Source organism: Protomyctophum bolini (assembly GCF_963924005.1).
Source record: "Protomyctophum bolini genome assembly, chromosome: 18".
Lineage (NCBI taxonomy): Eukaryota > Metazoa > Chordata > Actinopteri > Myctophiformes > Myctophidae > Protomyctophum > Protomyctophum bolini.
The window spans coordinates 22,066,656-22,090,698 of NC_137879.1; the positions used below are offsets into that span (position 1 = coordinate 22,066,656).

At 43.3% G+C, this 24,043-nt stretch overlaps 1 protein-coding gene across 1 annotated transcript in view; it reads right to left on the reverse strand.

The window, feature by feature from the left end:
* Positions 1-24,043, reverse strand: part of LOC308333191 (myosin phosphatase Rho interacting protein) — a 68,325-nt gene that overhangs the window by 40,738 nt on the left and 3,544 nt on the right. The window contains exons 2-3 of the mRNA XM_080789404.1: positions 22,060-22,137; positions 18,976-19,041 (exon numbers count right to left, since the gene is read on the reverse strand). Of these exons, the coding sequence (XP_080645530.1) occupies positions 18,976-19,041; positions 22,060-22,137 (144 nt within the window). The remainder of the gene's footprint in view (positions 1-18,975; positions 19,042-22,059; positions 22,138-24,043) is intronic.

Genomic DNA, 24,043 nt, shown 5'->3' on the forward strand with positions numbered 1-24,043 from the left:
TCCCCTTATCTGTGTTTTTAGTACAGACAGGCACACGAAGCTACCAGGCCATATGGTTGATATCTGTCAGGGCAAGTTCATCCTTCCAGGCATTACTCTCTCACACACACAGAGGAATGTGTTCAGGATGTTCAGCCAAATGCTGCCGTCACTGTGTTAAGGGCCTCACTACCCGGAGATAGATATAAAATATAGATTAACTGCTATAGCGCTTGTTTATGTTATGATGACACTCCGTCCCATTATTTTTATGATGATGCGCTCAAGAATGTCTGCAGAAAAAGTCACGGTCAGTGTTTCCACTAGTTTGTATCAGGTATTTTAACTTAAGACAGGCCTGTGGACGGCGGCTCAGAATCAGATGAGGTATAGAAGAGAGCGGCGTTCTCATTTCACACCGACAAAACGCCACTCTATTGACAGCGAGAAGCGTGGGCGGCTTTAATGTTATACACTGCGAGGCCTGCTGCTCGGGCACAAAGCTCAGGCTGCTGAGGAGGAGGAGGAAGACGAGGGTGAGTTGGAGGATGAAGCATTCTCTCGAGCGGGGTTAACGGTAGAATAAAATTCTATCCCAAGGCCGGTAGCTGTTGCTTTGCTTTTCCAAGTATGGGATGAGGTTGTACCTACAGGGGATTTCGTAGAGACGTGTGTGTGGGTGTGTGTGTGGGTGGGGTTAGGGTTAGAGTGCAGACAGGCAGGCTGCAGAAACAGGTGCTTGGGTGGATGGCATGGTGTCATCGTTGGACAGACTACTGGTAACGTCTGAGTGGAGTGTGTTTGTTTGCCCAGACTTGTCACACCACGTCTCCTTCACTTTCACTGCTTTCATATCTTTCCCTGCCGTCTGTAATGCTCTGGGTTCTTCCTCCATGTGCCCTCCACAACGTTTCATTTATTCTCTTGATTAGTTGGGGAAAGTTGGCCATCATATAAGCAGGCAACATTATTTGGTTGGAAAGATACTGATTGGGTCAGTATCAATTCATCAATATTTTGACTAGAGTGAATTCCGTTTCTTCTCTGCTGCATTACCTTTGTTAAAAACATAATCTGCGTCGGTCTTATTCTTCTCCTCTACCCTGTTGATTCTTTGAGCCAATCCCATACCCTCAACTATCAACTATCAGGTTTCTAGAAAACCTGGCAGATGTCATGGCTGAACACAGATTTATTTTTGGAGAGGGACTCTCATACTTCTCACAGTATGAGAAACATACAGTAGGGTGGTCGTTTTGTATTAGCCACCATCAGTGGCGTTACAAATTACAAACAAAATTTACTTGAACACAACATCTATCAATGTTATACCCATACCCATAGACCAGGGATGTCCAAAGTGCGGGCCCTGGGTTGAATTTTATACGCAGTTCAAATGAAGAGAAATTTGAGAAAATACATAAAATGTACACCAAAATGCCACTGAGCATGGGTGAGTGAGTGAAAAGAAAAGGACAGAGAACATAAAATAACAAAAGGAAAACAATGAATGAGTTTATTGGATGCCTACGTAGGTCAAGGCCATTGACCCTGTTTCTATAGTGACGGAACTGGTGATATAAAACCCTAGGATGGCAGAGCTTTACTCCGTAAAAAAAAGTAAAAAAAAAAAACATGGAGTCTGTCAACAACGGCCACACAACGCCTTTAGTTTCAATCAACAGCGAGGACCAGTCATTAATAAAAAATAATTGCAACCTATCAAAGTATAACTATGATCTCAACTGTATATCCTGCCCTGTGCACTGCACCACAATGTACAACACACATTTATCAACCTTAAAGTTCTTCAAGATGTGTCAACTCCTTCAGCAACCCACAACTACTTCAGTGCGCAAGCATGCGCACACACACACACACACACACACAAGCAGGGCATGGATCACTGCAGTGTCCCATGTTGATCTCTGACGCAGCACTTTGGAAAGCGGGCCAAGGTGAATGGGAATTTTCTTTATTGTGATGTTGCTGCCACAGTACAAAGTGAGCACCTCTCCAAAATTGTTAAACAACAAGCAATCAATCAGGCATTTAAACAGTGTTGGCTTGTGGTATATGTTCTCACGTGATTATTTCTGGTCCTTTCATGATATGCATGAACCAATTACGAGCCATAGCCAGGCTTCAAATTACTTTGATAAAGGCTGCAAATTCACCAAGACCTTGCAACTGCAAGCAGACACAAGTTAGCCCACAAGGGCAAGGCAGAGAAGTGAATATGGGGGAGGGTTTCTCTTCCAGAATTGAGGTATCAAGCAGCATTCCCAACCAATTTTTCCACTGCGCCCAGAGGCAGTATTCTATTCTACAGGTCTGTGTGCTATTGTAGCTAGCTGTACTGTTCCAAGTACTGTAATTCAAGACATAGTACCAGTCAATGTGAGATACCAAGATGGGAAAGTTGTTGCTATTGTGTATTATATAATGCATTGTCATAAGCAAACAACAAAACAATATTTATCTCATGCAGTAAGACCGGGAGAACCTATTGATTTTAAGTTAACGAATCCAAACATCTATTACTCTGGTTCATGTGCCTCAAGACGTCACCATCTTTTAGATGTACAATCGTCTCTGTCTCGATTCTTCTTCCAGGTTTCTAGAAAACCTGGCAGATGTCATGGCTGAACACAGATTTATTTTTGGAGAGGGACTCTCATACTTCTCACAGTATGAGAAACATACAGTAGGGTGGTCGTTTTGTATTAGCCACCATCAGTGGCGTTACAAATTACAAACAAAATTTACTTGAACACAACATCTATCAATGTTATACCCATACCCATAGACCAGGGATGTCCAAAGTGCGGGCCCTGGGTTGAATTTTATACGCAGCTTCATACCTGAATTGTATTATGATCGTCCCACCAACAGTATGGGACAGTTTTACATTCAAGTTTTTGAACCTGTGCATTTCCCACAGTATAATTTGTCAGTGTTCCTTGTAAAAAACATTACCTTGCTCATCTGGTTACATTTGGTAATGTGACATATGGCCGAAAAAAGGCTGAGTTACACTTTTTGTTCACGGCACGCCTCATACCCTGAAGAAGGTTTATTGCTTGCCGAAACGTTGGTCTTTAAATAAATAAAAATTCGCATCATGACTATGAGCTGTGCGACCTCTCCTTCCTTTACAAGTTCCGTCTCCCGTGGTCAGCACCTCCCCACTATCGGTGTGCTCTCCTACCTCTTTGTTTGTTCTCACAGCACACACCTGACAAAAGACCATTGATATTAAATATTGATAGTTAAATAGAATTGTCATAATGCGATGCATATGTTTGTGACTTTGTACAGACGGTACATGTTAGCACACAATAGTGAACATTTCAAGAAAATTACAGAAATGTTCAGTGAGGACCTTGTTCCTTTCTGTTTCTGCAGAGAAAAAAACAAAAAGCACAGAGAGAGGGTACGGGAGCTCTAAGCTGATTAGGTGCTAGAGCTGGAGCTGGGCCAGTCAAGGCTGCTGGCAGTGAGAAGTTTGGACCTAAGGAGTCCTGAGGAAGCTGGAGTGGGTTATTAAAGAGCAAGTAGCTCACCCAACAACAATGAAATGCTGGCCAATGTACTTACACTGCAGGTTGTGAGGCTTTTACAAGCACACACTATGGTACTGTAGATGTAATCAGGCCCAGGCATATCTGAAGAACAAAAACCTTAATTCTAGCTTAATTTCTACTAACAACACAGTACATGCACAGCATAGTAGATGAACAGCTGGTTCCAATGCTATTGAGTGCCTGTCTGTGTTCTACACAATGTGTCATCAAATCCTGCACATATACTGTACTCAGTTCTCAGTTTATGCCTTCTGTGATATAGCCAGTATTTCCATTTGACATGGAAGCCAAGGAATCGTCTCCAGATCCAGCTCTTTATTTCCATGTTATCCTAATAATATCTCAGCTGCACAGGCCAGGCCTTGACAGGTGGCTGGATAGGCAGATCGTTAAGGCGAGGTGATGGGGTTGAAAGGTCAACAAATGGGCTACATCTGCACCTGTCGCAGCTCTGAAAGACCGTCCCAGTACAGGCCAGCTGTACTGGGTGCGGACCATCACACGACCGTATAAACTATAAACTGGGCCAAGTTACAGACGGATTTCAGCCAGGCAAGATATCTTACTGCAATGGCTGACAAGCTGATCTTCACAGCCCCTCATCCTACAGGCAACACATACAGTTACAGTCATGAGAGCCATAATCCTACGATACTTGTTAAGGTGGCGCTTGAAATAAATATCTCTACAAAAGAGACTCTTGGCATAGCGTGTTAAAAGAAGCTAAACTAGAGACAGTCACAGCTCAGCAGGGCACTGGCAGCCTTGGGTCTGACTACAGAGCCACACACAGATGCTGCTTCATGAAACTGTTGTCTGTCTCTCACTCAAGCTACTACAGGACATCTGAAAGGAAAAAATGCCTTTAAATGCCCCTCACCCTAGTCACACACACACAAAAACACGTCCCATGTTCTGTGCAGCCAACCCCTCCCTCAGTGTTTCATTTTATTAGCGCTTGTTTCAGAGTTGGCTAAACCCTTCACCCTGAGGCTTCAAATGAACTATTTTGTCGGTGTCCTGGTCCAGTGTTTGGACCAAACTGAGCGAGTCAGTCAGGCCATGTCTTGCTTTATAGGCAAGGTGTGTGTGTGGGTGTGTGTGCGCGCGTGCGTGCGTGCGTGCGTGCGTGCGTGCGTGCATGCTAAACAATACCACTGCCTGCCCTCGCCAACACAAATGATTTATTGGCGAGAGCAACAGAGAGAGAGAGAGAGAGACGGAAATAAAGAGACAAGAGAAAGAGGTGGAGTGAAAGATGGAAGACGGAGATACAAGAACGACAGAGCAGGGAAGAATGGGGGTTGAAGGAGGAAGAGGATGGCAAAGGCAGTCAGAGTGAGTGATGGGAAAAATTAAAGTGAGGACCAAACCAGAAAGAGTGGACTACATTTAGCCAAAGCTATAGAGACAACTTTTCTCTGCAAGATGAATAGATTGAAATCATTCAAAAGAATGAGAAAATGACGGCACAAAACTGTGAATAATGAAATAAAAAAAGAATATGTTATAGAATTCTCATCATGAGGCAACAACAGACTGACACCAGGAACTTGTTTCCTGTCCCAAACGGCAAACAAATTCACAGATTTAAAAAAGAAAAGTTACATATCGAAAAAGGCCATGAGCTCACTGCCACCAGAGATCTGAATCTCCAGCGAACGGGGCAGTGGCAGCTCGTGAGAAACTATTCTCCTTATCCTGTGAGTGAAATGGTGGCCCATTTACTGGAGGTGCTGTCAACATTGAATAAATGTAATTTTTTTTGTATTTTAGCAAACTCAAGAGCCCACCCTTGGCATACTGAACTATCAGCAAGACATCTTTGGTCCATAGCAAATGCTACTGTTAACCCATTGATGCCTGAGGCCAAATCTGGGAACGCCTTCTAGGGCCTGACCTAAGGTTTCTGAAAACCTTCAAATTCTGATGATTTTTTTTTTAAATAGTTATGTTGCTACATGTATAGCAATAGCTGATGAGACACAGAGAGCGCGGCCGGCATCAAGGGTAGAACAACGTATACGTTACACCAGGCGTCAATGGGTTAAAGGAGAAAGCTGAAAACGTTTGGGGGAATATTTCTTTTCTGCCCTTCTAATCAACTGAGAGAACTTGGAACTGTCCGCAAATTAGTACACTGGAGAACAATGGTGTTTTGGGGACAGTCATTTGGAAGCCAATATGTTTAGACTTATTAAGCCTTTTGGCCACAGGTTCGACATTCCATGGATGGTATGGAGAGGGGTGAACTGGGCCTGGGCCGTGGCTCAGCGGTCCAGGCACCTTGGCCGGTAGTCAGAGTCTGGCAGTGTGCCGTGGGTTCGACTCCCGATCTTGACGGCCTTTACTGCATGTCACTCACCCATCTCTCTCCCCCATTTCCTGTCAGCCTACTGTCTATACAATAATATAAAATAAAGGCGAAAGCCGGGGGAAAAAACCCATTTAAAACTCCAACCTTTCTAGTTTGACAGATCCACCAGCGATCTGTGAAATACAGACTAAAACAGGCCTAGACAGTCATGTAACTGTTAAGGATAGGGTTGTGCTGATCCAATCACAGAAATCGGGGCCAATCACATCATTTTCAAATGATCGGAATCGGATTTGGAGCAAATAAATAAATAAATCAGGACATCCAATATTATATCCATATCATGATATTAAACTTGATATTTTGTGTGATTTTGGATAATGATATGGCATAAAGTGTTCTATAAAAATATCGGATTGGGAAAGTCAGTATCGGCAGATACAAAAATTTTAGTATCTGCCGATACCGCTCGGAATCGGATCGGGAGCAAAAAACTTGATGGGGACATCCCTACAGTTGTCATTTAGCAAACAGCCCAGTAGCTAATCACACGAGGTGTAAAGTGTAGAGCTCATACTTGGCACAGGGCTGGGCAGTGGGCAGGGTTTGCTTTGACTGAAGTGATGAAAGTATCCAAACAGTGAACGAGTGAGGGAGATAAGATCTTTATCTTGGCCATATCCGGGATGACTGTGTTGACTGAAGCCAGGGCAGAAACTAGAAAGTATAGATCAAATCAGGTTCGAAATAGACACCGGAAGTGGTCATGGAGATAAACTGTACCACCCAGCCCATTTTCCACAAAAAAATATAATTTTTTGACTTTCAACTAAACTTGTGCCTATTCATAAAGAAGCATGTAGTCTCCATTGGAGAAGTGGACAGTCTGGCAGTAATGTCCAAGTAATGCAAGAGACAAATTGGATTTGATTTGTAGGTCCACAATAAGAATGCAGAATAGCAATCTGCTATTTTACTTGTGTGATTTATCACAGATTTTATTCAGTACATAGTTTCTCTGACACAGAAAACCACAAATGACAGGATATGACATTTCTTTCACCGCTAATGTGCAAATAAAAGATTTCAACATAATGAACCCAATGCCTTCATGTAGGCATGTTTCCATATTTCACAAGCAAACACTATCATATGCATACTCATGTAGGTGTGTTATGTGCTGTCCTGATTGCACCATTCATACCGAGCTCATGCTCATGGTGTGTCTTACTCACATCTACAGTATGGCAGTGGTTTTCAAACCTTTTCAGGCAGTGACATCCCAAAATGATCATATTTGAACAAGGACCCCCCACTCTGACAAGCACTAGGAGTTGAGGCATTACATTTAGTTTCACTCTGTTCCTCCTATAAATATTGGGAAAATAGCAGATCTATAAGGATCATCTATTTTCACACTTTTTACACTTTGACCCATGTTTGACCCCCCCCCCCCCCTCCTTAAGGTGTAAAAAACGTGGAGACTGGGGTTCCAGTTATGTGCGGTTCCTATGGCTTGGTTGGGTGCTCAAACTAAAATAATATTGGTATGGTGTGTGCAGGGGCGCAATAGCCTAGGGGACGCGGGGGACGCGTCCCCTGCCAGCGTCACATTGGTCCCCCCCAGATGAGTTTGGGCCTGGTACGAGACTATAGGTACAGCTGTTGCTTCTTTCGAAAAATATAACGCAACATAGGAACCCCGCTAGTGTTTTTGGTCTTCGTCTGACAGTTTCTGTAGCAGAAAGACCTCTTTTCTGGAGGGGGGGGGACAGTCGGTTTGGGGGGGTTCCCGACGGCTGCGCGTAGCTTCCACCTCTGACAGAGGGGAAGCGAGTAAGCGACGCCGTCAGAAACCCCCTCACTCAGGAAGGCCCCCTCACTCAGATCTCAGACGGACCAAATTGCGACAATAACATACAGCCTATGTAAAAAGACCTTGGCGCAAAACTTCATATTTACCCTGCTCTAATACAACAAAAGTGTGTTCTTACATCCTCCATTTCACATCAGCACTCGTGAGTAAATTTAATTGCCATTATGAAAGTTTTCAGTGACGTTGGACCCACAGGTTGCATTGTCGTCAATAATTAATCTGTCTTTAAAACGTTCTAATGTTAATATAGCAAATTGGCATTGCATTTGTATGTGCATTGAGTCACTGGAACAACCTCTCTGTAGTCCGACCCTAACCATAACCCCACGTTTTGGTGGTTAGACCCCCCCATCCCCCCCTCCCCTAGGGTAGTGGGGGGGACGGGGGGGACGGATTTTTCGGCGGCGCCGCTTCGCGGCGCCGCTCTATATCCCCCCCTAGCGTTCGGTCAGTGTTGCGCCTCTGGGTGTGTGATATATGAGTGAGTGGGAAGGCAACAGGGCAGGGCCATGTTTGTTACTGCATTACTGTAGCTACTCCGACCTACAGGTTGCTTGTTTCCTCTGTTCAGCAAGGAGTGGAACCAGGATCAATAGCATTTTCCACCACACCATGCTATGCCCTCCCAGTGGAAACCCCTCGCTGATAGAAGTAATAATGTTACTTTTCCCCCAAAAGTAATTTTGGGCTCGCTCCAGCAAGCACAAACTTATTTTTTTTTAATAATTATTATTTATTTAGTCTTCTTCTAAATTCCGCCACTTTCAGCATTATGTAGTTATTTATGCTCTTTCTACTACAGTATGTTGCTCCACCTATCCGACCAATATATCTCTGAATTATAGTGCCGGGGCATTTGTCAGAGTGCCCATTGTACCCGTCTGTCTATGTCCCTTTTATGCCCATATTTGGAGACCCCTGATGTCCTTATTATATGCCCATAATCTCTTTTTCCTTCAGCTTTAATACATTTCTACATCATATACATTTCAGCTTTTCAGCTAGCCATAATGCTTGTAGTGTGATACAGTGTATACTGTACTTGTAGTGTGATACAGTGTATACTGCGTTGCAGAGTTGGGCTACAAGCCTTCAGGCAAGGGAACAACACAGTCCCCCCTCCCCAAGGAATAAGAAGATACTTACCTTACCCTACCCTTACCTTCCTAAAGTCCTTTACATGTTCATGTAATGGCAGCTTTCATAGGGTTTCATAGAGTATTCCCAACAGCCAGGAACCTTGGTGTTGTCCTGGACAGTCAGCTCTCGTTCAAAACACACATCACAGCTGTCACTCGAGTCGATCCTGTACGTTTACACTCTATATAACATACGACGAATTAGACCGTTCCTCACCCAGGACTCAGCCCAACTCCTAATCCAGACAATGTCAAAACTTGACTATTGTAACTCCCGCCTTACTGGCCTACCGGCATGTGCACATAAGCCTCTCCAACTGATCCAAAATGCTGCAGCTTGCTTGGTCTTCAACCAGCCAAAATTCTCACACGTCTCCCCCCTTCTCCGCTCCCTCCATTGGCTCCCAGTCGCTGCCCGCACAGAATACAAAACTCTGATGCTGGCATTCAAAGCAACCAAAGGTATGGCTCCCCCATATTTTGCAAGTATGATCGAACCCTACAAACCCTCCCACGCACTCAGATCAGCCAACGCAGGGAAGCTGGAAGTACCTTGTTTTTTTTCTTTTCACCCGCACAGTGCAATAAGATGGTATACTGTATGAGAACAGTAGTAGACTTTCAAACTAATGGAAAAGGGAATGTGAAAAGGTGCAAAATATAACCACAACCTGGGAGAGTGATTTGAGTTTCTTGCTACAGATAGGTGTAGGTTTGAGAGGTGGTTACAGTGTAGTAGTAGTAGTAGTAGTAGTAGTTCCTGACGATTAGAGGCTGAGTATGGCCATTCCCAGGGTTTTTGCGGCTTTGTGCGACGGGAACAGTGACCCCACTGTAATCCTCGGCTGTTTACATTCCAGCAGATCAGTTCCTACTGGAACCCGGGGGGTTGGGTGGGGGGGCAGGGGTTAAAAATTACTCTCACGCACCCTATCTAGCCCCAAAACCAAAACAAGCCTCTCCCGCGGCCGCAATCCTTGCTCTGTAAATGACCACAGTGAACTGCTTGGGGCGGCTTACTCCGTCTATCAATACCAGGGGAGTCGTCATTCAACATCCAGTCCTCCTTTTTGCCTCTCCATCCCTTTTCTCAATCTTCCAAGTCCTTTTCCGTCTACATCTATCCACATTGGACCATCAGTCAACAACTTCTGTTACTTCCAGAAGCCTTTTTGTCACAATAACACTTAAAAACAAAAGAGACCAATCCATCAGCCTTGACTAAAGTAGTTTTAAAGCAGAAATAACATGCATTTTAATATTTAATATCATATTGTCTAATGTCTATATCCCTCAAACTTATTTCTAATGGTTTGAGCTTCAATCACCATTCTGATATAACCAGTACTTTCTGGACTTTGAAAGAAGTTCTAGCTGAAATGCAGATTATTTAATATTTGAGTCATTATAATACTGATGCTAGATAAAACCAGGCTTTCCAACTTGGAAAATCAACAATGGTCGACATTGTAAACAAAGTGAAAAAGTTGAATTTTATGTTATAGGTCCTTTAAGCAAACTATAAATAGGAATAATGCATACATGCAGGAAAATAATTGGGTTAATTGTGACTCAAACCCCCAACTCTAGGGTATTAGTGCCTCGTTATCATTCTGTTGTCCAGCCCTCTCCCCTCTACTCTTTCCCATGGCTGGCTGTGGTAGACTGGAGTTTGCCTGCGAGCAGCCCTAATTGAAGGGGGAGTCAGCTTCCAGTTTGTCCCACCACAGAGCGCCCGAGGCAACAACACAGCAAAAACAGCCCCCCAATCCACTAGAAAGGCCTCCCCGTTGCTGTACCGACTCAGAGACAAAAGGCCTTCGAAACTGGTTAAAAATAGCCTTCGATTTTATGTTTCAGAGGAACAGAGAGTAAGTCTGAGGGCAATCCCTGGCCGAGGTCATATTCATGTATGAGAAATGTCAGGGAGAGACAATCTACAATGTGTGGCTCAAGTTAAAAGAATGCATCCAACTGAGGAAGATGGAATGATTTTGTTCTCAGAAGTATCTCAGCTTTTGGACGGTGTTATGGGGCAAGGGGTCCACTATTTGAAATCCAGTAAACACAGGAAATGAATTGTGCTTAGATGAAACGAGAATGACCTCAACAGTTGAAACATCAGAATGCCATGTTCTTACTGGAATAACAACAGATGTGAACAAGATAACACAGGAGTCACACTGCAGCAGACAACAGTCAAAAAGTACATACTGTAGCTTTATTCATGTCATGTCTATAGAAACATCATAACATACTTCCTTGCATGCCACGTCATGGCTAAAAGGGGGCCATGCTGATTTCCTTTTTGTGTCCTGCAACTCGATATGCAGCACAGTCTCACTCACCTGCAGGTATAACATCATACTTGTGAAATGGCTTCGTTTTTTTTTTCTAAATCGGCAGACAAAAAAAACAGCAACAATACCTCCATCATACCTCTTTAGCATACACACAGCCACATAATGACATACACTGGAGCAGAGTTTCGGCTTACAAAGTACACTAACTGGGACCCAGAAATCAATCACAATCACAGCAGTATCAAAACAGAAGCCACATGACCAAGACTCAGCCAAGGAATACCGCGCTGTCGCTGAAAAAAGAAACCTGATGTGGGCCAACATTCATAAACATTACTCTCTACAGTCTCAACAGTGGAAAAGAAGTGAAAAACAACATTTCACTAGGACTATTAAATCAATTGAGCCACCCTCATCCTCTGCATAGATTCTTAACCTCAGCATACAGTATCAAAAGACTGTGAGCGGAGAAAACGGCACGTCCAGTCCAAACAAAGCCATTTCAGCGTATACACTATACAGCAAAACCATGGGTGTTAATTCAACACTAAGGGTGTTGCAGTGTTGCTCACATGATAAGGGGTCATTTTAATGTGGGTGTTGCAACTGTATTCCTGAACTAGTTTTGAGAGAGAGAGAGAGAGGGAGAGAGAGAGAGAGAGAAAGAAAGAAACCAAGTGTGAGTGGGTGTGTTAGTCGGGTCAGAACAGGGTCGATGGGATCTAGGTGTTGCCGCTGCCATTTTGAACCACATAGCAAGGTGGTTATTAGAGAGTCTGTGTTGAGCCTTGTATCTCACACTCATGTTATCTGTGTGGGGACGGAAGGAGTCCTCTTTACACCCACATACCTGCGTTCACTGCTCGGTGATAATGGACTTTGTGTAAAAGGGGGGGGGGGGGCTTGCCTTTCTATGTTTTTCCTCATAATATACACCAAACTACCACAGGAGACAGATGTACGTGCCACATACAGCAATATGCTTTCCAAGAAAAAGTTAATTCAGTGCCAAGTTATAGTATCATCGTAATGTTTTCCTCTGCGATGCCAAGTTGTCTCTCCAACCCCCTTGGAAGTGACCACACTAGAGCTGCTGTCTGAACGCCCAGGGCTACTCCAAGCAGCACCCAACACCTGTTCCTGACAAAGCAAAGCGCTCTCAGTCCCAGGTGTATTCATTCACACAGGAATCCACGAGTGCCCTGCACAGTGCACACATACAGTACACGCACATGCGCACCAAACACACACAAACTTGTAGAGCTCAGCACAAAAACTAAAAAAGGACTCAAACTCTTTGACCTATTCTGTTTTGCTCTCATTCATTGCAGTGCTGTGTTTGATGTTTTTTCTTTTCTCCGCTACTGCCACTGTAGAATGGCTTGCCGCTGTCGACCATATGAATGAGCCTAGACAGCCTTGGCCCATACACTACTGTACTTTGCTTTCCAGAGCATTCACTGAATAGAAGCCTGTAGCCCCGCGAGAGAGAGAGAGAGAGATAGAGAGAGCTCTAAACAAAAGAGAGAACATGTCTCCATGTCACATGTAATGCTCGCCGTGGACCAGCGTTGGTGGACAAAGAGACAAAAATGTGTTACCTTGACAACACAAGCCTGAAATAGCTTTCTGCTGGCCTCCTCTGGGGAACAGAATGTGTGTACCGTAGGTACACTAGAAAACATTGATATTTGCAACTATTGATTATTTTCTTAGCAATATTATTATTTTACATTCATCGAGCAAGTTTTTTACCTGACATATACGGTATAAAAAGAACGTTAAGAATAAGCATTAGCCTTGTTTGGCAGCACATATTCTACAGTATGTATTTGTGTATCCATCTCCAACTTTGACCTCACCTACACTATCTCCCACTTTCCAATTACCCCTCCTCCTCCTGAACATCCATCCCATTTTTGGTTCCACAAAATGTCATATAGCACACACTGGAATATCAGCCATGATATGCCTAGTTATTATAAAACAATAATTTGATTTAATTCATAACGCGTACTGCAGGTGACAATAATCACAATACACACACATACGTGCGCACACACACACACACACACACTGTGTCCACTAAAATAGTGACACCAAGTATAAAGTGGTTTATAAGGTGCGATCATAACATCTAGCGAAATAATGCGGAGTACAATTTCTGTACAAATTATGCAGGCCCATAATAGCGGTGGCTTCATTCTGTGTGTGTGTGTGTGTGTGTGGCTGTGTGTGTTCACCATCATGGGGCAACCCCAAACGACGGCTCTGAGGGAGCGTGATCTCTCCCAGGCCCTTATACCCCCACAACCCCACCCCACCCCACAGAGTCATGCCCTTATACCCCCACAACCCCACCCCACCCCACAGAGTCATGCCACATCCTGCAGGTTGGGAACCGCAGCCCATCTGGGTCTGGTTAGAACCAAGACACCAGAGCCATAAAACTATGCCGGGAGGAAAACACAGGGGCACCTTCTCATCTCATAAACCCAACCCAGAGAGCTCTGGTTGGATTGGGTCTCTGATGTGGGCTGGTGGAAGGAGCTCTTGCTCCTCTATGTCACCCAGAGTTGACAATATTCAGTTGAGGCCATATCTTTCGTTGCAATGCTGCGCTTAAATCAGTGTTTTATGATATTTGTTTACTTAAATTAACACTGTGATACTGTAATGCCTCGTGCAGTTCAGGACACGAGTCTCATCATGTCCTGAATTGACAGTTACTATTATCGCTGTATATGAATTCAAGTGTATCCAAAATTGTAATGCGCAATTTACGCAAATATCCCTTTTTATACAGTAGATAGATAGATATAACTTCTGAACACTACATTTGTTGCAAATGTATCGACTTCTAATGAAAGGTAAATAATCACATAGTTAGACATCACTTGAAACCAAGTCCCAGAATTCTTGCATAAAACAAATTCGTACTGTGCTTTTGTTTTGTGTTTGTATCTGCAATCATGGTACAGGTCTGCAGAACACCAGCCATAGATTTAAAATGAGACTCTTGTCTTTGGGCCTTGTACAGTACCTGCCACTAAGATGGAATTCATTAGCATTTTACAGCTAAACTGGTTTCATGTCATGAAACCAGTTCTTGGTTAAAGGAGTAGTCCCCCCCCCCCACACACACAAAATGACTTAATTTCTACACCTCATGAAACCTTGAATGCACGAATTTGTCGCATTCGAGTCATCGAATTATAGAAAATAAGATATTTTTGGGGTGAACTACTCCTTTAAGAAAGCAGCAGAACGTTGTGGTTTTGACAGCTAGGACTATGTGCACCAACAACAGAGTATTGTGTCATACAGTATGTGTGCTGCTTGCGCTGTGCATTAAGTTCTGCTTCGTGTTGCAGCAGGCTGATAACAGCATAGCCCTGAGGTGTCTGACAGCACCAGCTGATCAACTGAGTTTGACATTTAGAGCTTGAGGGCTAAACGGCCCCACTGTGACACACAGAAACCTGCCTTCTTCTAATTAGCAATTTAGTGACAATAGTCACATATACATTGGCAATCAAGTTCTGTGAAACATAATGCATCTCCAACAACAAGGTATGTTATCACAGAAACCGAAGCAAAACAATATTTTAAAGGGAATGCAAGTGATTTTATATACACACAAACATATATACTGTACGTGCGTGCAAAGAAATTTGTATTTTTCTGTAATTTTCTGTAAAATTGCTATTTTCAAAATTCCATGGTATTGCTATATAGTAGGGGTGCACGATTATGAAATTATGATCGATCACTGATTATATGCAGGGTGAGGGTCACATCTGCCGATAGCGATTATTATACAAAGGACCACAATGGAAACAAGCCTAGGCCATAGGGCAGGGATACTCAATGGAAACAAGCCTAGGCCATAGGGCAGGGATACTCAATGGAAACAAGCCTAGGCCATAGGGCAGGGATACTCAATGGAAACAAGCCTAGGCCATAGGGCAGGGATACTCAAATAGCTGAACATATGGGCCACATTATGAAAACTAGAACATCCTAGTTACGTTGCAGCGCAATATGGGAAGAAGGAAATTGCGGGAGTTGACAGACTCCACTTCATGTTTCAGCTGTGTTTTTAAACTCAGTAGTGTGCCCTGCACACAGCGCACACTCGCAATTGCAGCTGGAGGGCGACGCGACACACACACACACACACACACCAACGATGCACGGGCGTGCAAACGATTAAGCACGCACAGGCAAATGTTTGGAGAAGCTGACATGCACACACACACACACACCGGCGCGACTGGCTCGCAAATGTTTGGAGGCACGCGTGTATTGAGAAAGTGCGGTGCGTTTTCTTCGTGGCATGATGTATTCCAGTCCAGTTGTTGGCGGTGGCAAGCATGAGTCTTGTTTGTTCACTTTGTTGTTCACTTTGTTGTTTGTAGAGAGCACACAGGAGCAGTGAAAGGGGGAGGAGGCTCTGTGCTGGTGGAGAGTTTGGCAAACATGACGATTTTGACGTCACAGAAAGTTGTTCCATGGGATCGTGTGGTGATGTAAAACAATATTTATACAGTAATTAAGACATTTCTTTCAATTAAATGTAGCCTACATGTATTCTGGGAGCGTGCCGAATTTATTTTGCATATAGAGATGTGTGGTAAAAGTGTGGTTCGGTCGGAGAAAGCTCTTGGATAAACGGCCATGTGCTTATGTACCCCCTGTCTATTAGGGTAGCAGGATGGCAAGGGGCCAGGGGCTGGTTGATAAAATGACAACATTAACGATACTTTTTTTATTTGCCTTATTTCCACATGAACGTGTGTAATGTGCATCCCAATGTGCATCTCTTTTGAATAATTATATACTATATAGTATTGTTCTCCCCGTCTCTCCAGCTCTGTAGTAAACAAACATTCCGGGATACCAATTTCATCCAATGAGGAGAGAGGACTCGTACAAGATACAGGGTAAACAAGTGAAATTGGAAGTGATGAGAGAAAAGATTATCTGGCCAAATTGAAACTTTATACATTTTAAGCTGATAATGGGTTTTCTTCCCCAAATGGATGAAATTGGTGACATAACTGAAAATTTATTTTCCGTCTATTAAAGAGCTAGAGATACAGGGGAGAGATTACTGAACCAACACCCTATAGTCTATTTACAATACATACCTTTACGGTTGATATATTCTTTTAAAAAGCACCAGACAAGTGGTTTGGCATTTGTAGCCTATTGACTACGACAGTATATACCGGTACTGGATTTTCCAAAACATTGTGTATTGTTTGATTTTTGTGGAAAGCCACTTGACTGGATTGATCCATTCATTTCAATGTGATATGACAATCTGTGTGTGTAATACTGTATTTGGCCAAATATGTTTGAACTGTATCGACACCCGCCCTGTTCCACTATTTTCAGACTGCAGTATAGTGGTGATATTTAAAAGATAGAAACATAAAGGCTGTCTGACACTGAATGTTAATTTCAACTGTGTTCTTTACCAAAGGACCTGAGGCAGATACACCTGTATGCTGGCCAAGTATACAATGAATGTATTCAGCAAATATTGTACCACTGTTTATTCAATGGCAAACAATTATTCAAGTGGGCTTGGAGTGACAATTGAGAGTCTATATTTAGGACCGCTTGATATTTCCAGCTCCAGACCTTTACTGACCCCCCCCCTTCCTTCCCTTTGATCCACCATACAGAAAGGAGATGAAAAGATGATGAGTGACAAGGATGGTAGGACATTTCCTTCGTCTCTAGACTTAATGCACAGGCTCCGTGATATGCCTCCCTCCCGACCTCCTTCCCTCTCCCTGCCTCTCATTTAAGAAAAAAATTGACATTTAGCTGAATCAAACATTTAGGAACATAGAACTGGCGTATGGATGCCTATGAATATCTATGATAATGTAAATCTCCCTCTGCTCTTGGTTGCACTGTGACTATGAACAGTACCCTACTTAGCCTATATGTGGCAGGTTTTCTGCAGAATAAATATCTCCTAGTTGTCCTTGATGAGTGACTTACACACACACACACACACACACACACACACACACACACACATGCGCACACACAAACTACAAGTGTCCTTTCATCCTTTCGATGCGTTCCCACTTTCACTTCAAAAACATTCCAAGTTTAGACAAAGGAGCTCTTCTCTCCAACATGTTAGATAACACTGGTCTGGGTCACTCCGTATTCTGTCTGCCCACACACACACAGAGCTTCAAATGAATATGAATGTTCAGGGGCCAGTGCTGAATTAAAGTATATCGGCCAAACAAAAACGTAGCTAAAAAAATAAAAGGGATGTACCACGTAGGTTATATAAACATAAGACACAGCAAACATCCGTAATGTGGTGACTTGGATTTGCGTGGCATTAAGTGGTTTTTCCTTTGGGGGGGATTTCACCATATGGGGCTCTTGAACAATGCCTGTTTTAGCACCTTACGCAAACAGCCCTAGTGCACACCTGCGTTAATGACCTGAAAATGAAAAGGCAATTATCTTATTTCAAATCAATTGACTTTTTGCGATGTTCGTTTGTTATGTCTAACAAACATATTCATCCCCAGTGGCAGTGTTGTTGACAGTGTGATCTGTGATGACAGCCGGGCCCTTGCGGCATTGGGCCCACCATGTACAAAACAGGTATTCCTTCTCATAAGAATGGAAGAACGCCAACAATTCACCTGCACGACGCAAAGATGTTTAAATCTGCTAATGAGCTCTCAGAAAGAAAAAAAAAGAAATGAACTTGTTTAACCGGTGTAGTCATAATGGCTGCTGAATCCATAGTGGGCTACATTATATACTAAATCCATCCATCATTACTCCAGCTATAGGCAATTGATTATTGCCGATACCAAACTTAAGGCCTGAATATACTGTACATTGCACGTCCGTACAGCCACAAGGATCCATTCAAAGGGGATGCAGTTCTGTTCATACTACAATTTGGTGTCAGCATTAAAACAAGCACACGTTCAAGAGCAAGAGCAACATGGGTGGTCATAATCTAATGACCTTTCTGCAACAACTGAAGGATGTGTTCCATGGTTAACTCTATCCTGAGTGGCACAGGGGGAATGTCACTGCCCAACACCAGACTAGCGTTTAGAATCTTCTTCGGTGCATCTCGCACGCCAATGCTCAAAAATCGGGAATTAGTACAACGAATACCTTATTTCTGTTTTCCTCTGAATACATACATCTTAATCTTACGCTAATGAATTCCTTCAGCAAGCCTCTTTTATTCAGGTTTTTATTCCATTTAGCTTGTACCATTTAACAAACCTTCCAAAGAAATTCACTTAATGTTTCAAGTATTGCTCATAGTGGGTACTGGGTAGAGACATATCTCCTTTTCTCTTAAATGTTTCTCTTCTAGTGCATGTGCAGTCAACATGAGAAAGGAAGACCTGTATTAATCCTGTGGGTTTAATTCAGAAAGATGCAGCTTCACCCAGCTGGTGGCTGCTCAGATGGCCTTGTTGAGTGCATGGGGGGAGTAAATATGGGTTAAGTGTCTTGCTCAGTGACACTTCGACATATTGGGCAGGCCAGGCCAGGGGGCTAACAGGGAGATGAAGTTTGAACCAGTGGCCTTCACATTTCCAGGCGTCCAATCTACCCCAAACAAATCTATCGTTTGATAATGCAGGCACGGATTATGTCACAGACATGATGAAATGATGTCATGCAGACCCAAACAGATCCCTGTTGCCCCTACACAACCCGGCCGGGGGGCAACAAGTAGGTATCTTTGACTCACCATCTCATCCAAAGCATAGCGGAGTAAGCCATGCTCATATAGGACAAAGAACCTCCTCTGCCATTTCTGCAAAGAAAAAGAGGGATCTTCAGTTAATTAGACATATCATTACATGAATGACTATACTTTCAAATATCAGTTATCATAGTTGGAGATATGTAGTATTGTGTTTGTGTGAGTGTGAGTGTGAGTGTGAGTGTGAGTGTGAGTGTGAGTGTGAGTGTGTGTGTGTGTGTGTGTGTGTGTGTGTGTGTGTGTGTGTGTGTGTGTGTGTGTGTGTGTGTGTGCGTGTGCGCGTGTGTGTGTGTGTGTGTCAAGTTGGACAATATTATTATGAAGGTGGATCAATAATCTACTTGTACAGATTAGAAAAGACAAAACAAATATAGAAAATAGACAAACAAAGGGGGGAGTGTAAGCATATTGGAGGCAGTGAAAGCCTAGACTTAGGCAAACCCTCCTGATAGGCAGAATGACGAGCCTGTGCCTCCAACCCTGAACTGATACTTAGCATACACAAGTGCAAAAGAAACCACAGAGATCCAACCCCGGGTTTTCCACATGGGAAACCAAAGAGCTACCGCTCATGCAAAGGGGAATCCCACCTCCTAAAGCAAAGGCCAAAAGAGAACTGCACTTGAACCCTAGAATCCCTATTCCGGGGGAAACATTTGCAGCCAATCAATAAGCTCACAGCTTGTAGATCTTTCAGTTTTTCAGCAAATAGATTTGGTGTGAAGGGGGGGGGGACTAAGAGCTGACCTGGCCGCTAAGTACAGAGGTACAAAGCGTTTAAGTTGTTAAGGAATCTTGTCTTCAGGTGTAGCTACTCTACTAAATGTTAACTTGGAGCTTTCAAAACAAGAATCCAACTGGATTTAAACCCAGGACTCCCACATCTACTGTACCACTCACAATTGTACAATACTGTACTATACAATACTGTACAATTGTGTTATGCAATAAGTAATTAAACTTTAGCCCTTATACTTTGTCGTAATACAAATAGCGAAGATACTGTAGCTGATCTACAAGGTCTACAAGCTCATGAGGTTGTAGATCTGCTATTTTGAAAATGTATGGATATAATGGCATGCCCAAAAATATACAGTAGGGATGTCAGGATTCATTTTATGTGGTTAAAATGGTATTCATTGATCTCCTTTCTCGCTAACCATATCAGGATTCCATCTCCTTCCCTAAAGTACCGTTTTGTTTAAAAGTGTCGAGTTTCTTGGCTCAATTTCACAGTGGGTTCCATGCATAAACAATGAGGAAGTACTTTGTGACCCTTGTAGGGGGATCTGAATACAGTCACTTGCCAATAGATTTCATACAGAGCCCAAGTTAAAGAGACATCATACTATACTTGTATTCACAGAAGAAATTAAAAGGGTGACATTAAGCTCTCAAGGGCCAAGCGAGGGGAAAACCCATAACCAACTCGCAATGATAGTCTCTGCAACACAGTAAAGTCCTGACACTTATGGGTCCATTTTTATACTCTCAACACTTAATATCACACTCAAGATTTTTCCGTTAATGCTTTCCTTGAACTGAACAGAACCATAACCTGTTGGACCAAAGAGTCTGGAACAACGACGACAGCCATCCCATCCTGCCGACTACCTCATTCCAGAACTCCAAAAACACATAAAAACAACTCCAGTACTTCACACTTTCTCATGACTCATCATCACCTAATTTCTCTCCGTCACTGGCTCGTCTGTCCTGTCCTATCCTTTAATTTCAGTTGAGGGAACCTTGACCTTCTCAATCTTACGGATGCGCTTACCTCAGCACCAACTGGTGCATTGAGAGGGGCGAACGCGACTACAAGCAGTTAACCACTTAAGCCCTATATACTTTGTCGTATGACAAATAGGCCATCTACAAGCTTTGACAATTAAAGGAAGCTACGAGCGAGCTTGTGGATGTATTTTGTGAAGAATAGAGAAAAGAAAATTGACCGATTTTTGAAAGTTTGCCCAAAATAGAAACGCCAGGGTTAATGTAGTTAAGAGAATTTAAGCGATGTCAATGTGTGCCTGTTGGGGGGAGGGTGGTAGTTCTAGAGATATCTGACTCACTGTTGACAGTAGTAGGGCCTGAAGGCTGCAGGGATGCACCCCCACCCCATATGGAAGCCATCAGCAGGACGATGGGAACAGGGACTTTTCCCAATGTCCTCCCTACATCTTTCGGGACTCTCCTATCACCATATCATATGGGAACCGCGATAGCGCATGCAACGGAACAGTATGAGGCTTCCATCAAACTACCCCCCCATCCCTACTCCCCTTGTGATCAAGTCAATATTATGCTCATTACAGCATGAGAAAGTACTGGTAAGGTTTCTTTTTTTCCAGGGAGGGAGAGCTGAACCCCCCACAGGAAGCTGCCCACTCTGTGACACAGCTTCGGAAGCCACATGCAATCAGGTCTACTGTTAGGGGTGTAATTTGGGCACAAACACTATGGAAAGACTGCACAGTATAGCAAGCACACACTGCACATTGCACACTTCAAGGGCTGTATTTTGCGTGTCTTAAGTACCAGGTCTTATTACTTAACTTAAGACCTGGAGGCGTGGTCAATGCTCTTTGGCCACTCAGAATAGCCAAATGGCATTGATCACGCCTCCAGGTCTTAAGTTAAGTAATAAGACCTGGTACTTAAGACACGCAAAATACAGCCCTAATTAAAGTGTGCAAAGTGCTCATTCTCAGGGATTTAAATCTCAATCCAGAAAAAGGACAGAATAGAAAAAATTCAAGTTTTTTTTCCCCAGAAATGTCCATTCTGGAGCTAGTGTTTGCCACATAGGACGCAATGCTAAGAGGTGTAGCTACCCTTTGTCCCAGATATGGACTAGGAAAACAAGGGACAGCTTAGTGGGAGTCAAAGCATCGGATTCTGGCCAAATTAAACAGATTCTTTAAAAGAACACATCATAAATGGCATCTAGCTCAGCCACAAATTCCTTCAGTAAAGGAAAATTTATGTTATTCAGAGAGCGTTCAAGATATTAAGCAGGGCTCATGTTTCACTGTCATTTCATCTCAAGGAGGTGAACACACTTACCCGGGATCTGTGCAAAGGATTGTCAAAATTTGTTCCCTCGGGTGCAAGTAGCAGCCATCCTCCATATATAGGTTTTGCCTACAGTGGAGAGAAAAATTAATTACAGGAGAGTTGAAAGACATACTGTAATACAGTCTGTATATCACCGAGTGCAAAATATCCCCTAAATGGGTTAAAGATACAATCACCAAGTCAGTATAATAGTGTCTTACTGTGAAAACAATTACTATCTAATGTCTGATATCAGATAACATGGGGTAGTGACGCAACGCTATTATACAGGACGCCGTTTAGCTGAGCTCAGCTTCAGGCGAGTGTGTATGTTGGTTCAACTTGCTAGCTGCTTGGAGTCAGCTGTGTGGCTTAAGCTACAGTCTACTGCTGGCTGCATTCCAGAGCACCATGCTGCCATGGAAAAAAGGAAAGGGTCACAACACGTGATGTTTCTCTCTGATCCCCTAAGTGGGTGGGTTGGTGTGTAAAGAGAGTGAGCAAGAAAAGCAGGGGACGAAAGGTAAGGGAGGCTAGTAGTAGCAAGGGCCTAAAATTTGTATTAATTAATTACAAGGGCCTGATTTGGTGGTAATTTAACTATTTAAGCCCACAATATAACTCGTTGTATGACAAATAGCGAAAATAGATGTTGCACCACAACACTTTCCTTGTGAGCTTGTATTAGCTATATTTTAAATAAAAATAAAGAATTTAAAGGGGGGGGAAAGAGGGGGGGGGGGGGGAAAGAACAATATTATGGAACATTTGCCCAAATTAGGGACAGCATGGTTTATAGGCACAGACTCACTACACACAGTGACAATGACACCAGTAGGCAGCTTGCCAAGACTTGTTGAGCTGGATCAGAAGGGCAATTGTTTTGTTGTGCATAACTGCTGCTGCTTTGCTAAGCGTACTTAAGGTTAATAAATCTCACCCACACATAAACAGACAAATCCAAACAACTTACATGATTCTATTTCAGACCTAAGTGCACTTGACATTAGGGTTAAAAGCTTTGATATTCTCACAAGCCTGAAGACTCTCTCAACCAGTGGTTTTGATTGAGGTCAATCAGCTAACAGAGGTCATTTTCTAATCCAACATGAACCCACTTTCACAGAGATTACAGTAATGTGTAACATGGTTCCCAGATGAACGCCTTCGACAGAGGATGACCATACAACAGGATCTTTGCTATTGAATTCTGCAAACCACAACATTTCAAGGCAGGCACATCACATGGTCAGGCCACTTGTTCGGATAGTGCCTACCTCGGGGCTCACACACGCTGCTGCCGACTCAGCGCAATTTGAGTTGCATATGTCAGTGGTTCCCAAACTTTTTCATGTGAAGGACCCCCAAATTGACACTAATTAGCCTGCAGACCACCCATTTGAAAAGATATGCCAGGGACCCCCATAAGAGAAGATTTGTACGGCTCTAGTGGAGATTCTCAGCCCGTTTGACATGCATACAGTGCAGTACAGACAGTGCCAATGTTTTCTTTGGTGATCAGACTGGGTCAAATACACACAAAGAAGAATAGAATTTGTGATGGACAGGAACTTTCACCCAAGTCTAGGGATACATCATTTACATAATGTATTTGCTCTTAGACAACCTCTTCCACGTCTCAGAGCTGCTGTATATTAAATATTGATACAGAAACCATCTTGGCACACAGCAGGGTTCCATTCCAAATGTGCCAGATGACAGATGGATTAGGCCCTGTGTTATTTGATAATAATACTTTACAGTGGAAAGGGCATTAGGGGGTCTGGGAGGAGAGCAGGGGGGGCAGCCAGGCTGATACTGGCATGCTAGCTAGGTCCATACCCATGGAAAATTAGCATTTAAGAACACAAAGAGAAAAGTAGAGGACAGACTGGGGGCAGGCACCTCTTCCCCTCATATGGCCAGACAAGACCCACGCTGAGGTCTCCTAGGAGGGGTGGTGGTAGAAGAGACGGATATATAGGTCAGATCT